Raw genomic sequence first — 14,843 nt, 5'->3', positions numbered from 1 at the left:
CTGCAGCAGCTGTGGATCATTTACAGCAGTATTTAAAAATATGATTTTATTCTTTCACAGCGTTCCAATTTTTAGAAACGTTTTTAAAAACCTTGACTTTAAAGTCTGTCCTCGCTTTGTGGTGGACATGACTTTCTGCAGAACTTTACCTCTATCTGTGATGAAAGTGATGCATTACATGCTGTATGTATGTCTGTGTGCAGTTTGCATCACAGTAGCTCAGTAAACTGCCTCATAACAAACACGTTCCTCTCCCCCTTCTTTCCATTTGTCATAACTCCTTAGCCCATACTGACTAATAGACATAAATACCATCCACTTTCTCCTAATGCTTGTCATTCATCTCAGCCCAGCAGCAACCCCTCTATCCTCCCATCATTCCTCTCTCTGGCTTATTAACAAGATGGAGGAAGAGGAAGATAAAAGAGAGAGAGGGAAGGAAAGAAAGAGAAAGGAAGAAACTGGTCGAAATAGAGGTTTAAAGAAAAGGAGAGGCAATAATTCATGGCGGCTATAAGGAGGTAGCAGGGATAGATAAAAAGAGACTGTGTGTGTGTGTGTGTGTGTGTGTGTTTTAGAGAGAGAGAGAGAGAGAGAATTAAATTGGCTGTTTGCTCCCAGTCTGTGCTTCAATCAGAAACAGAGAATAGCCTCCAGCCGTTAAACTTTCCAATTACCTTGAGCAGATGGAGCCTGCAGGGCTCGATTCAGAGGGTTTGAAATGGTTGTTGTTGTTTACTGTTATCTGCTGTTGACTGTACACCCGGCTACATACAGCGTCAGAGAGGGAGTCATACTAAAGCAGCGTTCTCTTAATCTCTCTAATCTCTACCTCCACGTATCTCTGTATCTCCCACTTCATCCCGTCACACTGATGGATTGTTGGATGTCCGGCAAAGCATCTGACTGACTATCTGACTGATCACATCTTCTGGAGCAGCGAGTTTGTGGCCGGGCTGTTGTCGTTTTGAATCCATGTGAAACCTGGATGAATAGGTGTCTCCTCTCTCAGAAACAACCGTGCTCTTGAGCAAGACTCCTCAGCCTCAGCCGCTCGCCCTTCAGTGACCAACAGTGGAGCACTGTGGTTCCTTCACAGAGCTCCGGCGTATGAATGAGCGCCACTGTGTGATTCAGAAGCCTGGAAAAGAGCAAGCACGCTCAGTTGGCTTTCGTGGATATAGGGCTGTTTAAAAAGTGTTTTAGTTTTAGAGGCTTGCAGGGTGGTTCAAGAACACCCCAAGGAGGTTTAAGGTTTATGTTAAAACGCATAAAACCTCTTTGTGCAGGCCTGTGGGAACCACCGGGCGAATTGGTTTGAAGTCCTGGTCAAACATGCAGTTTACTGCATTACACGGTTTGTTTATTTAAATAGCAGTTTTAAGTATAGCTATTGTTTCATGTCAAAAACTCTCACCTGAATAATCTGTTTTGCAGGCTCACACACACACACAACCTGGCACATGTTTGAATTTATTCTGCCACTAAAAAAAAAAAAAGATGAAACCCAGTTCTGTAGCTGTTGAATCAAATTATGTAGTAGTTCATGGTTGACATAGTACCATTTTGCTTAATTCTGAGCCAGGAAAACCCCTGACTGCGTTTGTATATTTGCGTTTGTGCTAAGGGTGTGTTTCTGTGCACACAGCGTTCACCTGTTTCCTAATGTGTGTGCTCACACGCAGAAGCACGAGTTGTCAGGCAGATCTTTACCTTCAGTTCCTCCCTAGTGAGCCTCACTAACCTTGGGGTGGAAGGATACTGGAGCGAGGAACGGCTGGATGGGAAGAAAGGAGGAAAAGAGGGGACCAGAGGAGGAGTGAGAGAGTGTGTGTTCAGGTGTGGGATACGGCAAGATGGATTACCTCACCCTATAGGCAATTTATCACTGTCAGAGAGAGAGAGGGAAAGAGAGAGTGGGAAGAGAGGGAAGGAGAGAGGGAAGAGAAAGGACGGGACCGAGGATTTGGGGAAAGATAGATAAGGGGGGTAAAAAAAGAGAAATCCAATTAATCATACTTTACTTTATGTACAAACAGGTCAAGATGTGGTTGAACACTCTGGAAAGGATGGACACACATCAGAGGAAAAACCTGGAAGTAAAGGCGGCAGGTTTTCTGTGTGTACTGAACTTCCTGGATTGAAATTCTGTGTATTATTTGTACTTCAGTGTGTTGGACGTGCCTCTATTAACAGTGCTCAGGCATGGATCCTTAGTGATGTAAAACATTCTGAAACTTCTCACTGGCAATAATTCGGGCCTGACATTTCTTTCTCTGGCCCTGATATAAATGGACAACCCATTTACAGTAGGGCATTAAGGTTACTATTCAGACTTTCACACCCTATTTATACTCACTACAATTACCAACCTATTTACTGGCTGCTTAGTTGGAGGGTAAGTGTCTCTCTAAACATTATTTGGTCAATCAAACAATATAATTAGAACCTTTCTGCTGACAGTTTTAGGGAACACAAAACAGAGGATGGTAACAAATGAGCTGTATTGTTACAGGATTACGCCCTGAGCCACCTGCAGCTCCTGCAAATATCCCATGTGATAACAGGCAGTTACATGGACTACGTTCCTTCTTTATTAACTAGCAGTGGAGCCAAGTTTGTCATCTGTATTCAGGCGCCAGACAGGCAGCTAATTGGCAGCTAGCTGAAGCAGACCATTTTCACGTATAGCTTTGGTATCAAATTGCTTCTTTTACAGTGCAACTCTGATGCAGATGGTGCACTAATTTAAAAATGGGCAGCAGAGTTTATATGCAGTTCATTTACAGTCAGGCACCACCATGGGAAGCCAGATAATTTAAAAACAGGCGCCAGCAAGCAACTTCCACATAAAAAAGAGCGAGTAATTTTAACAACTACTTCATTTACAGCTGAGCACTCATGTAGATGGGCCAGCTAATAAAAACCAGGCTCTCTTGCAGCCAGACAGCTTATTTACATTGTAGCAGGGAGCGCATCTGTAGACTTAACACTGTACAAGCTGGGACAAGATTTGTAGCTCAGGCTGTTAATGGGAAGGCAGCATTGTTCACACACACACACACACACACACTCTTAAATATGCATGAAGAATACATAAAAAATGCACAAATACACACAAATACTTGTAATGTTTGCATGAGAGAGAGAGAGAGCAAGAGAGCGAGAGAGAGAGTTGAGCTAATCTGCCCATAGCATCTGTTTCCAGTTTTTTGAACCCTCTTTGATTGGGTTTAACATCCCACTACACACATAAGCACTGATCAAGCAATGCTATTTCTGTATATATGTGTATATGTGTGTGCAGTGAGGAAAAGACAACTTTGTGGAGCAGAATGGGTGATGAGCAGTTAACCCAAGATAATCCATGGCAACATCCAGATAGGCAGTTAATCATGGTCGTCAGTCTCAAACTGTGGGCGCATGAATACAGACTGAAGTACGTCACCATGGTGGTCTGAGGATGTGCTTCAAAGACTCTCCGTAGGCGTCTTTTAAAGACCTTCACACTGACCCTGCTTCATGAGAGCTGCTTGCCCACAGCCATTCAAAGAAGTAACATTTCAAAGGGTACTAACATCCAGGAAGACCAACACATCAAAGCACGTAAAGCCACTGTCTCGTCCTCAGGGTGAACCAGCCCTGCTGTCCTGCACTCACTGCAGCGAAATAAGGACTTCCCTAGGCAAGTGGTGAAGACAGTCCTCTTAATTCAAGGACAAGTGACGGTGACTGTGTGGATGCACATGCTTATATGTGCGCCTTCACACTCCAGCACTGAGAGAATGATCTGTGTGCATGTGGGCACCAAACCATCTCTTGGCTGCGACACCTGTATTATTGCTGATAGCACACACGCAGCATTATACAGTGCACACATGCCGCAAAGACGCCTCCACACAACTACGTACGCACAAACACTCTCAAAAGCTCCAGCGAGACAAATGCAGCAGGTAATTTACATCCCCTATAGCTAGTGTGTGTTGCGTGCTTGCTAATTAATTTCTGTATCGCCATGGCAACGCAAACATTCTAATGCGTTTTTCTTTGTAATTAACATAGCGTGTCAACATCACAAGGCAGCGTGTGTACATGTGTGCAGACATAAGTGTGTGTCTGTTCGTCTAAATGCATGCAGGAGTGACTTTATGCAAGCGTGGACGTGTGTGTGTGTGTGTGTGTGTGTGTGTGTGTGTGTGTGTGTGTGTGTGTGTGTGTGTGTAACCATTGTGTCCTAACAAATCTAACTCCTACACCCATTATTGGATCATATGAAGGAATGAAGGCATTAAAAAGGTGATTAAAGGAGAGACTTCATAGGAGGGGCATGGGTAATAAATGAGAGAGAGAGAGAGAGAGAGAGAGAGAGAGAGAGAGAGAGAGAGAGAGAGAGAGAGAGAGAGAGAGAGAGAGAGAGGAAGCCCACTGTGTTCCTTCAGTTATTTGTCACTGAGGGAAAGCAGAAAGTAAAGAGAAAATTCTGGGGAGGCAGGAGTCCAGACTCTCACTTACAAGCTATTAAAGAGCAGTTTCTGCTTTGGGTTATTTCTGCTGTGCACCACAGACACATTAATCTGCCTCTTAGCTAGTTTTTGCACCCATGCACACACTGAGCTAATTCAGTGTTTACTTATAAAACGTTGAAATAAATAGAGTGTTCATCCTTAGATCAGGCCCTGCTGCAGGTCGGCGGGTGTTTGTGCGTGAACGATCGATTTTCAGAGCATGAAGCCAACTTCTTCCATTCATCTTTCTTCACACAATCCCTCGTCTTCCCTTTGTCCTTTCAGCCCGGCTGTCCTTCCTTTGCCTCTCTCCTTCCATTTGAACATGGGCAGACCTTTATAATTGAGACACAATAATGTGGTCGTGTTTTTTAGGCTCCACATGATCACAGATTGCGACAATGTTGCTCTTCATGGCTGATCTCATTCACAGTCGGTCCCTGCTCTTAATCATATATTTAGATAGGGTAAAAAAAAAGGGATTCAATACGTATGCAGCAACTGTGGCTCGCACATCTGTTTCTGGTCGTCCTCACACATCGAGGTGTTTTTAATGGACGAATTCTGCTCAAAATAGAGCTGGTGATATAAATATGAAGTTGCACCTGTGCACATCCACACATTTTTGTTTTTTTTTTTGTTAAACTACACTGTGCTTTATCCCCACTTGACTGGTGGTGAGGTGAATGATGGGATGATGGCAGCTTAACATCTCCTCTGTTGAGTAAATAAATGGAAAAGGCTGGCAGTTTTTCAAGCATGATTAAAAGATAAAGATAAGATAAAAAACTTTATTAATCCCACGCCAGGGAAATTAAATTGTTACATGCAGCAAACAATAAAAGACATAGGAAGACCAAGAGTCAACAAAAAAAGGTATACAGAATAATAGAATAAAAATAAAATAGACAATCAGCTATGTATATGTACATTATATACAAAGAGTATGAGAATACTGCTGCCACCTCAGTAACTTTATTTTATTACTGATATTCAGGGTTTTAGTTTCTCTTTTACATCATGTATTCTCTTTATTCTATTTTCTTCCTTATTCTATCTTATTTCTTATTATCACGTGGGTTTTATTCTCCATTATTTTACATTCATTTTCCTTCCTTTTTATTATTATTATCGTTACTACTACTACTAATAATGTCTTCTTTACTTCACTTCAAATGCTGCTTCACTTTTGTTGTAGGTTATGAGCAGACAGAAAGCCATTGGGGGAATTTGAACAAGTTGTTGTCTCCAGATGTGTATTCTTGTCTCGAGCAGACAGAATCACATTTGGCCCTGAATGTTACATACTTGAATGTGTGTATGTGTAAGCTCGACATGTCAAACAAACACCAAAGAAAAAAGACTGAGAGTGACAGACAGAGTGTGTTTTGGAGAGACGGTGACCTGTGCTTGACCTCTGCCAGTGCAACATTTGTCCTGTATGTGTGCACAGCCATGTGTTTGGTGTGTGTGTATGTGTATGTGTGTGTGTGTGTCATTTATAACCTCTGTGTTATTGACCTTGCTCCTGCACAGACAACAGACTCAGTGCTTCGCATGCACACACACGTACGCACACACATCATTCTCCATCATGTGACCAATGTGTGTGATCAAGGGCCACCAACACGCTTGATGGATACCTGCACACACACACACACACACACACACACACACACACACACACACACACACACACACATTTATAGTTTTTTCTTTAGTGTTTTTCTGCTGGTTTCCATTTTCCTTCATCATTCCTTTATCATTCTGTCACACTCCTGCCTTCTGCTGTTTGTGTATATGTGTGTGTGTGTGTGTGTTTCCTGTCAGAGCAGGTGCAAGAGACCGTCTGCGTCTCTTCTGCATGAATTCACTGATCCCAGACCTGCTGAGAAATGCATGTGTGTGTATACATGTATTACTGAGTGTAGACAGGAGTGGGGGAATGAATGAGGAGAGAGATGAGACGAGGTAAATGAGTATTCAGGGGAGGAGGAAAGGTTTACCTTCCTTGGTCACTTGTGTGGAACTGATCACGCACGCACGCACACACACACACACACACACACACACACACACACACACACACACACACTCGCTAATAAACCAGTGTCACACTGGCTATAACTGACTAAGGACGTGCTCCTCCTCTCCTCTCCTTTCTTCTCCTTCTTCATTGCCAAATTAGGCCACTATCTGCCACACTCTTTCCTTTCTCTGTGATCTACTATCTTTTTTCCTCATTTTTTAGTGTCTTGTGATGAACTGGTGCTAAATATAGGAGAAGTGAAAATGGAGTGACACAGGTTTGAAAGAAAGGGATCATTTTAATGCAGGTAGTCAGCCGTGGACAGAGTGTGAGTTTGCCTATCAATATGTGTGTGTGTGTGTGTGCAGTCTGGACAAGGAATGACACTATTACCAATGTTGGGAAGGTTACTTTTGAAATATAATAAGTTAAACATTCTAAGTTATCCTGTAAAACGATTTCAATTATTTCATCAAATTATTGCATCTGATTACTTTTTCATGACTTTTCTAACAATGTTAAAGTTTTAAACTGAGCAACAGTTTAACATTAACTTGTTAATAGGTGTTTCCTCAGGTTTGACGTCCAGCATGACAACATTTTCACTGCTGGTTAACAAGCTGTACACTGTACAGTAAAGTTAGAGCTCTTTTCTGATTTGATGGGAAAATATTTTTGATTTTCAAACACTAAAGGCGTTCTTGTCGAACAACATGACCACCCACCTCGATGTGGACAGCTGGTCGCATGGCAGACTCAAATAGCGCAGAGCAACGCACACTGATTTGATTGGCAGATGAGAGGTGGGGCAGATTCATAGAAGAAAACCAATCAAAAACAACGCTCAAAATTTGAGTATGTACTGCCCAATGAATGCAGCCTGTCTCGACATCGTGACAACTCTTTGTAAGCCATCCTACTGTTGATGGTGTTGCACTCAAATTTGTCCCAACAGCTCTGCTGACCTGACTGCTGTTTGCCAAAAGAAGACAATCCTGCATGGCGAAAAGATACAAAGCATCAGAATGAATGTCACATTCTGCATATGAGCTTTTTAATGAAAAGAACACATTCAGATGTAAGCCCTTTGTAATCACCAACATTCTCATTGGTAACTCATTTAACAACATTTTTTTTCTCATTAACTGTAACATAATGCCGTTACACCTAACCCAACACTGGCTATTGCTGAGATTTGATAAAAAAGGTAGCTCAGTCCTGTTTGTCCCGTGCTGTTTTTGTGTGCGTCAACGCAACCTTAACCACTGACCCAAAATCAGCTGGTTTTAATAGGGGACACGGCTTTTATTCCCAATTTCACCATCCACCCCCAATTAACTGATCCTGAGTCTGAAATCCGTCCTTGGAAGTAATCTAAGTCCTACCTTTGGTCAGTGTGGGTTGTTTTTAAATGTGCTTTCTAAGTAAATTTGACTTGACTGGAGCAGTGAAATACAAGTAGAAAGCATAAATATGAAAAACTTAAAGTACAAGTACCACAAAATTGTACTGTGCAGAGTAAAGTACAATGCTTGAGTAAATGTACTACAACATACTTTCCACTCCTGGACTCCCCTGGTTTCTTTCCTATGGACCCCAGGAAGAGTAATGGGGATCGACATAAACAAGGCTGACTGTCTGATCAGGTGTTTGTTCCTCCTTCAGTCCTCCCCTGCACACACACACACACACACACACACACACACACACACACACACACTCACTGAATTGCTACACAGACTCATTGTCAGCACGCTAAGAGTCGCTGAGGTCACTGTTCAGTTAGCTCGGATGCGTCTCCCTCTCTCTGCTTTCTCTCTCTCCGTCACTCACTCCATCCTTGCACAGCAGAGCCGAGGCGCTGCTCGTCTGCCCTTGTGGGAGGAAATGAATCACACACACTCATAGACTATCTGTGGCGCTGAGACTGATTGAGTCACTCACAGAATACTGATGAACTCAGAGGTGAAGAGATGCCTGGAAGACACAGTTTGATGCGATGACATAAGGAGGAAAAGGGAGCAAATACAAAGGTTCACAATGAGACACTCTTATCTAACCACTATCTTAGTATATGGTGCAATAATACCAATAATCTTATTGTAAATCTATAACTGTAAAATCCTCAAGACTTGGACAATAAAATTGCTTCCAATTAGATTTCCACATGAGTCCTCAAGACTGTTTTGTCTAGACTGAACTCTAGCTTGTCTGGCAACATAATACCCCGCTAATGAGCGAGAGTGTGTGTGTGTGTGTCTGTGTGTGTGTGTTTGGACCAAGGGAATACAAACAAACTCAAAGTTATACTGTTCTACTTAAGGATGAGCTGGAAATAACAAAAAGGAAGCATTAGTGGGAAGAGAAATACAGAAACGGGGTCAAAGAGAGTGCACAGAGAGAGTTTGTGTGTGTGTGTGTGTGTGTGTGTGTGCAGGCTATATATACCCTGTATCAGAGTGTTAATGATGTTGGATCTCTCTCTCTCTCTCTCTCTCTCTCTCTCTGTGTGTGTGCGTGTGTGTGTGTGTATCCCAGACCCCCCCATTCTCTCTTCTTCAAAACACAACTCTCCTTTTACCCTTTTTTTCAATCAGGCAGCTTGGCTGCTCTCCAAATCTCAGCTAATTTGGAACAGCCAGGCCCTCATCTCAAGGACCGTGCACCGTGCCCACTTTATCGCCCCTTTGGTCGCCTGTGTGCTGTGCCAGTGCTTTTGAGTGTGTGTGACAGGGAGATACAGAGGGGTCGAAAGAGGCCAAGAGAAATGAGATTTTCCCTTGTCTACAAGTTTTTGGCAAATATCAGACTTTTCCAGTTCTTTCTAAACAGGAAAATTAGCATTACTATGTTGCATTGATTGGAGGATTGCATCACCATTTCTTCTTTCTTCTATCTCAAACACATTTTCTAATGACTGACGTGAAAAGTAAAAGGAGAAGTTTGTACTGTGAGACTGCTCACTTGCACTGGTTGCAGGCTTTTTATTTTTAAATACATCCATACCAGAATCTCTTCTGCAGCGTAATGCACATGTCCTCTGTCCACCTCTCTGTGTTCCAGCTCTGTTAATATGGCTAAAGGTACGTCTTCCCTCTAATCCTTACACACACACACACCTGCTGGACTTGTGGGTATGTGTGTGCATTCGTGAACATGTTGCGGCGCTCGTCTCCCATTGGCAAACGTAGTTGATGTTGCAATACATATTTTCATTGCAGTGAAATTTGCTAGTTGAGCAGTTTTCAGCCATCTACATGAAATGATTCTTTCTACAGCGAAGATTTTAGTCACACAGGGAGAAGTCATTAAGAGCACTAAGAGCAACGGCCCTTCTGTCGTTATTATCACTGCTGCTGTCATTACTGCTCCCTCCCTCAGACAAATTCAGTTTTGTGTGAAAATACTACATTTTTGCACCTAGCAGAAAATGTGTCATAACCCTGTGGCTAAGCAGGATTATTGAACACACAGTGACAAATTGAATAAATGCATTCATAAATAGTCAACTGCATTTTGAATCTGCCTCTACCTCAGCTCTCTTTGCTCCAGTCTGCTTCTTCTCATGCGTGTCAGTCTGCAAGCATGTTTGCTTTGTGTGTGTGTGTATATGTGTGTGTGTGTGTGTGAGACAGAGAGAGAGAGAGAGGGAGAGGGAGAGAGAGAGAGAGAGAGAGAGAGAGAGAGTGCGAGACTAGCAGCTTATTTCATGTAGCCTGGAGTGTGTGTGTGTGATGTCTCATGCCAGTCAAGAATGTGTGTGTGTGTGTGTGTGTGTTTGTGTGTGTGTGTTTGCTTGCCTGCATGTGTGTACAGTTTGGATGTATTTAAAAACCACGTTCTTCTGCCACTTAGTTTGCCTGAGTAACAAGGTAGTCTTTATCCCTAAGTACGCACACACACATGAACACACACACACACACACACACACACACACACTGCTCAGATGCTGGACAAGGTTTGAGCTCCTGCTATGCGTGTGTGTGTGTGTATCGTGTGGTCTTGTGGTTTGTTGACATAGCCTAGCTGGCAGCTCTCACATTGAGAGGTAACATTTTACAGTTAGATGAAATGTTGCTTTGTGTGGACACACATTTGCACACACACACACACACACACACACACACACACACACACGCACACACACACACACAGTATGTCGACTGAGGGAAGGCAACAAGCTTGGTATTGATAAAGGCGCTACATTCACTCTCTATTTCTTGCTAACAGGCTCTCATTACATTATGGGTATGTGGGCCACCAAGGAGGCTGACCACACACACACAAACACTGATCCAGACAGGCGAAAATTGAAATGCATTGTTTTTTTCATAGCTGTAAGCTGTTTTGTAAATGTGGAGTAGAATAAACAAGTTAATTGTATAAACTTGAGTAAATAGTATGCATTTACAGTATATTGACAAGAAAGCTGCTCCTTTCTACCCGTCAGCCTCTCATTGTCATCTGTCTCTCTGTCTTAATGTCTGATTGTCTAAATCTGCTGAGAGATTGCCTGTGTCCATCACATCCCTATTGATTGGAAGCACATACAAATGCTGCATCTCCATAACTCGCGTATTGATTAAGCTTCATAAAACAAAGAGTGACTACCCATCACTTTGATTAATACTGTACATGCGCAGCCTCTTCCCTGACACAATGAACTGAGATTCTCCAATAAAAGTCCCAGCGTGCTGAACAGCTGCTCAGAGGGATGTTTTCTGCTTTTTGGTTCGATTGTCTTCATGCACATACTGTATTATCTGACACTGTAAGCTCTTTCCTGTCTAACCCAAGTTAAAATAGCATGAGATGGTTTTTACATGACGCACACACTCAGTTTGCTGTAACTATCACTTGTGCAGAAAAGGATGAGGGCCTGCACAGATACCTGGCTGAGTGTTACAGAGGAGGTGGGCTGGTCAAAAGCACGAAGGTAATTAGTGTTATCAAGCGAGCTGGCACCACCTACAACAGATGTTTTGTTGAAGTACAGGGCTCACAAGCAGACGTACACTCACTGATAATACACTGACACTCCACCTACACTTAAGCTAACAATTAGCTCACACCGTCACACTCGGGCATTTTAATCCCACCATCAAGACTGAGGGCCTTGAGTAAAGCCAGACTTTTATAAGGAAAAACAATTTCTTTAATTTAATTTAATGACCTGTTGTCAGATAAAACGTTTGGTAAAGCTTTTGTGGATAAGTTAGAAAAAATCTTTTCCTTGGGGTCAAATGAGGTTTAGACAGATCTGTATCGTGGTGTGTGCGTGTGTTTTGCTTGTTAACTTTGATATTTAGACCAGAGAGTCATGGCAGGAGATTTAGAGTGGCTTTGCTCTGTGCGAATGGCTCCAATTAGTCTGGAAAAAATACATGCGCACGCACGCACACACACACACAGCACATACCTGTACACGCACCTGCATTCATGCGCACTAGCACAGATAACTGCGCAAACAAATTGGACAAATATCCGGATTTCTGTATGCAAGAAAGCACACTATGATTGCTCACACAAACGCACACACACATATTCGTCAGACAAGCACTGATAGAGAGACTTGTGAGGGGAGAAGAGAGGAAAGATGTACAGAGAAAAGAAGGAGAGAACAATACATTCAGGATTTTTTAGTGACTCTTTCTTTTTCTGTAAAGAGAAGATTGTATTCGTACTTTAAATGCATAACGAGCAAGTGCTGTTGTGTCACATTTGACAGTCTGAAGCGACCCTCCGATCTACACTCCACCTCACCCAGCTCTTTTACACTTCAGCAGCACAAACATGAACCAAAATAGCAAGTGTGCTTGGAGACGCCCACACAGTCTGTGCGCCCAAGATCCACCACTTCGCAGTTGTGCTTAAATAGGGTCCATGTCTGAAACCAATGTGCTGTTTTGTTGTTGTTGTTGTTGTTTTCTTAAAAGTGTACAAATCTTCCTGCAAGCAGGCCATTACAGCACTGAGTGGTTACCACTTCAGCTACAGACAAAAAGAAAACTGGGTTTTAAAATGAGAAACACTCCACCTGTCAGGGAATGTTGCTGAGTGCTGTTTCAGTTGACATATCGCTTAGATCATTACATTTACTTATTACTACAAGGATGTAATTTAATGTGGGTGTGATATTTTCTAAGATCTACATTTAAAATTCTGAACTCCTTTCTGAGGCATGAATGAACATGAAAGAGTTGTTTTATTGCTGTTTTATGGCAAATACAATTCAGTAGTTTCTCATTGCTAGAAAATGATGGGCAAGCAATTAACCTCTAGTAAGAACAAAAAGGCTGTTTTAGCTTTTATTTTCAGTATTTATTGCACCAAGATGCTTTACAGATTATTCAAAGATGCACACAGTGTGAGACTGCACTGTAGCAAAATTCATGCTGAGAAAGTATCAGATGCAAGAGGCTTTCATTTCTGTATTAGAGGACTCTCCCTTCTGCCAGCCTCTGTGACCCTTTTACTCTTAGGGTCTATAATGTGTGTGTGAGTGTGTGTGCATGCATTTCTGTAAGTCTACTTGCTTTTGCATGCCCTTCTCTGGGTGTGTGTGCCACTCTGCAAATCTTTCCCCAGGCTACACGGCAATGTTTCTTGCTTTTGTATAAATATTCATAGTTGTGATTTGTTCAACAGGCCTATCATTTCTTCTCCTCTCCTCTCCTCTCCTCTCCTCTCCTCAAAACATGCTGTTCTTTCTTTACTTAGCTCCCATTCATTCCTCCAGACACCAGTCTAAATCCCAGCTTTCTGTTCCCCTCTCTCTCTCTCCCTCCAGGATCCCTCCTTCTCTCTCCTCCTTCATGATAAGCTTCAAGTGCCCAACAGTTCTCGGCGGGCGTGGAACGAACGTGACAGCCGCTGTGATGTCTGCGCCACTCACCTCACTCAGCTCAAACAGGAAGCCGTGCGCATGGTCCTCACTCTTGACCAGTGGGATTTGTCTCCCACCTCTTCTCCTACGGCCCTGATTGGACGATATGGATCTCAAGGACCTCCGGGTCCAATGGGAGCATCCGGAGCACCAGGAGGTCCTGGATCGCGGGAGTGGCCTCCTCCTTTTCTTCCTTCCTCCTCCTCCTCAGCTGCTGCTGCTGTTTCACTTCCTCCTCTCCAGTCCTCCCAATCGCCTTCCCCGAGCCCCAGCCAGACCCCGACGCCCAGCCCGAACCACGGACCATCCAATGCCGGCCACGGGAGTCCCTCGGTGGGGCAAACATCCAGCTGTGCTACCACAAACCCACAACCTCAAGGTCCAGGGCACAGACTGGGGTCCAAGCCCAGCTCCCTGGGGCTTGGAGGTGGGGTGGACAGAAGGAATGGTTCAGGAAAAGCTGGACCTCAACAGCAACCAGTGACTGGGGTCAACAGCCCAGGCAACAACAGTGGTAACAGCAGTAATAACGGGAGTGGAGCAGTACTGAGTACAGCAGCTCTGCAGGCCCATCAGCACCTGAACCGAACTAATGGAGGAGTTACACTCTATCCATACCAGGTAAGCTACCTGTATAGGTGTGTGTCTTGTGTGTGTGTGCCTTGCAGTCACACATAAAAATCTATAGAGCTGGTTCCCCCACAATATAATTGCAAATATTACCACAGAAACTGAACGCAGTTATTCTGGTCTTATATGACTACAGCAAATGGTAACTGACTACCAGCATTCAGATGAAGACGTCTCATGATATGGGGCTGACAGACAGCGAGGAAGCCCTAAATTAAATTTTTCAACTTGTAGGTGCACCTACCTGCTGTAGTGTGACCTTGTTAGCTATCAACCTCTGACAATACCTGACTTCTGAGATAATGTGTTCGGTGTTATCATCCTCTCCCCTCTGTGTTCATTTAATTGCTTTCCTTATTCTTTTCCTGATCCTTTCTCCCACTGCTTTCTTATTTTAACCTCTCTTCAGCACTAAAACAGATTCTCTCTCTCTCCCCTCACTCTGATGCGTGAGGCAAAGATACAACATGAGGGGAAAGGAAATTAAGGTTCTCTAAAACCCTGAGCACTCGATCACTTCAATTTGTGTCAAAATTCATACTCCATAGTCATAGCTCAGTCCAGGCTTAATACACTCCAATCTCCATTGTGAATAAACGTCCATAAATCGGCTTCGAAACCCTAGGAAAATATGCTCTATAGAACGCTAGAATTTGCCTGAGAAAAAGCATATGTTCAAGTTTTTTTGTTCATGGAGGAACTGCTAATCAGCAGCTAATGCTGCCAATTTGACAAAATGTAAACTAATTTGGGGAAAAAACCCCAAACGCTAACTAACTGGCTCCACGGCAGC

At 43.2% G+C, this 14,843-nt stretch overlaps 1 protein-coding gene across 1 annotated transcript in view; it reads left to right on the top strand.

The window, feature by feature from the left end:
• The window catches only part of kif26ba (kinesin family member 26Ba), a 77,813-nt gene that overhangs the window by 12,795 nt on the left and 50,175 nt on the right, over positions 1 to 14,843 (top strand). Inside the window, exon 3 of the mRNA XM_041937682.1 lies at positions 13,325 to 14,041. Within this exon, the coding sequence (XP_041793616.1) occupies positions 13,325 to 14,041 (717 nt within the window). The remainder of the gene's footprint in view (positions 1 to 13,324; positions 14,042 to 14,843) is intronic.

This window comes from Chelmon rostratus, chromosome 1, assembly GCF_017976325.1.
Source record: "Chelmon rostratus isolate fCheRos1 chromosome 1, fCheRos1.pri, whole genome shotgun sequence".
Lineage (NCBI taxonomy): Eukaryota > Metazoa > Chordata > Actinopteri > Chaetodontiformes > Chaetodontidae > Chelmon > Chelmon rostratus.
Note: the sequence above shows the minus strand (reverse complement) of the source record. Positions and strands in the feature narration are given on the sequence as shown.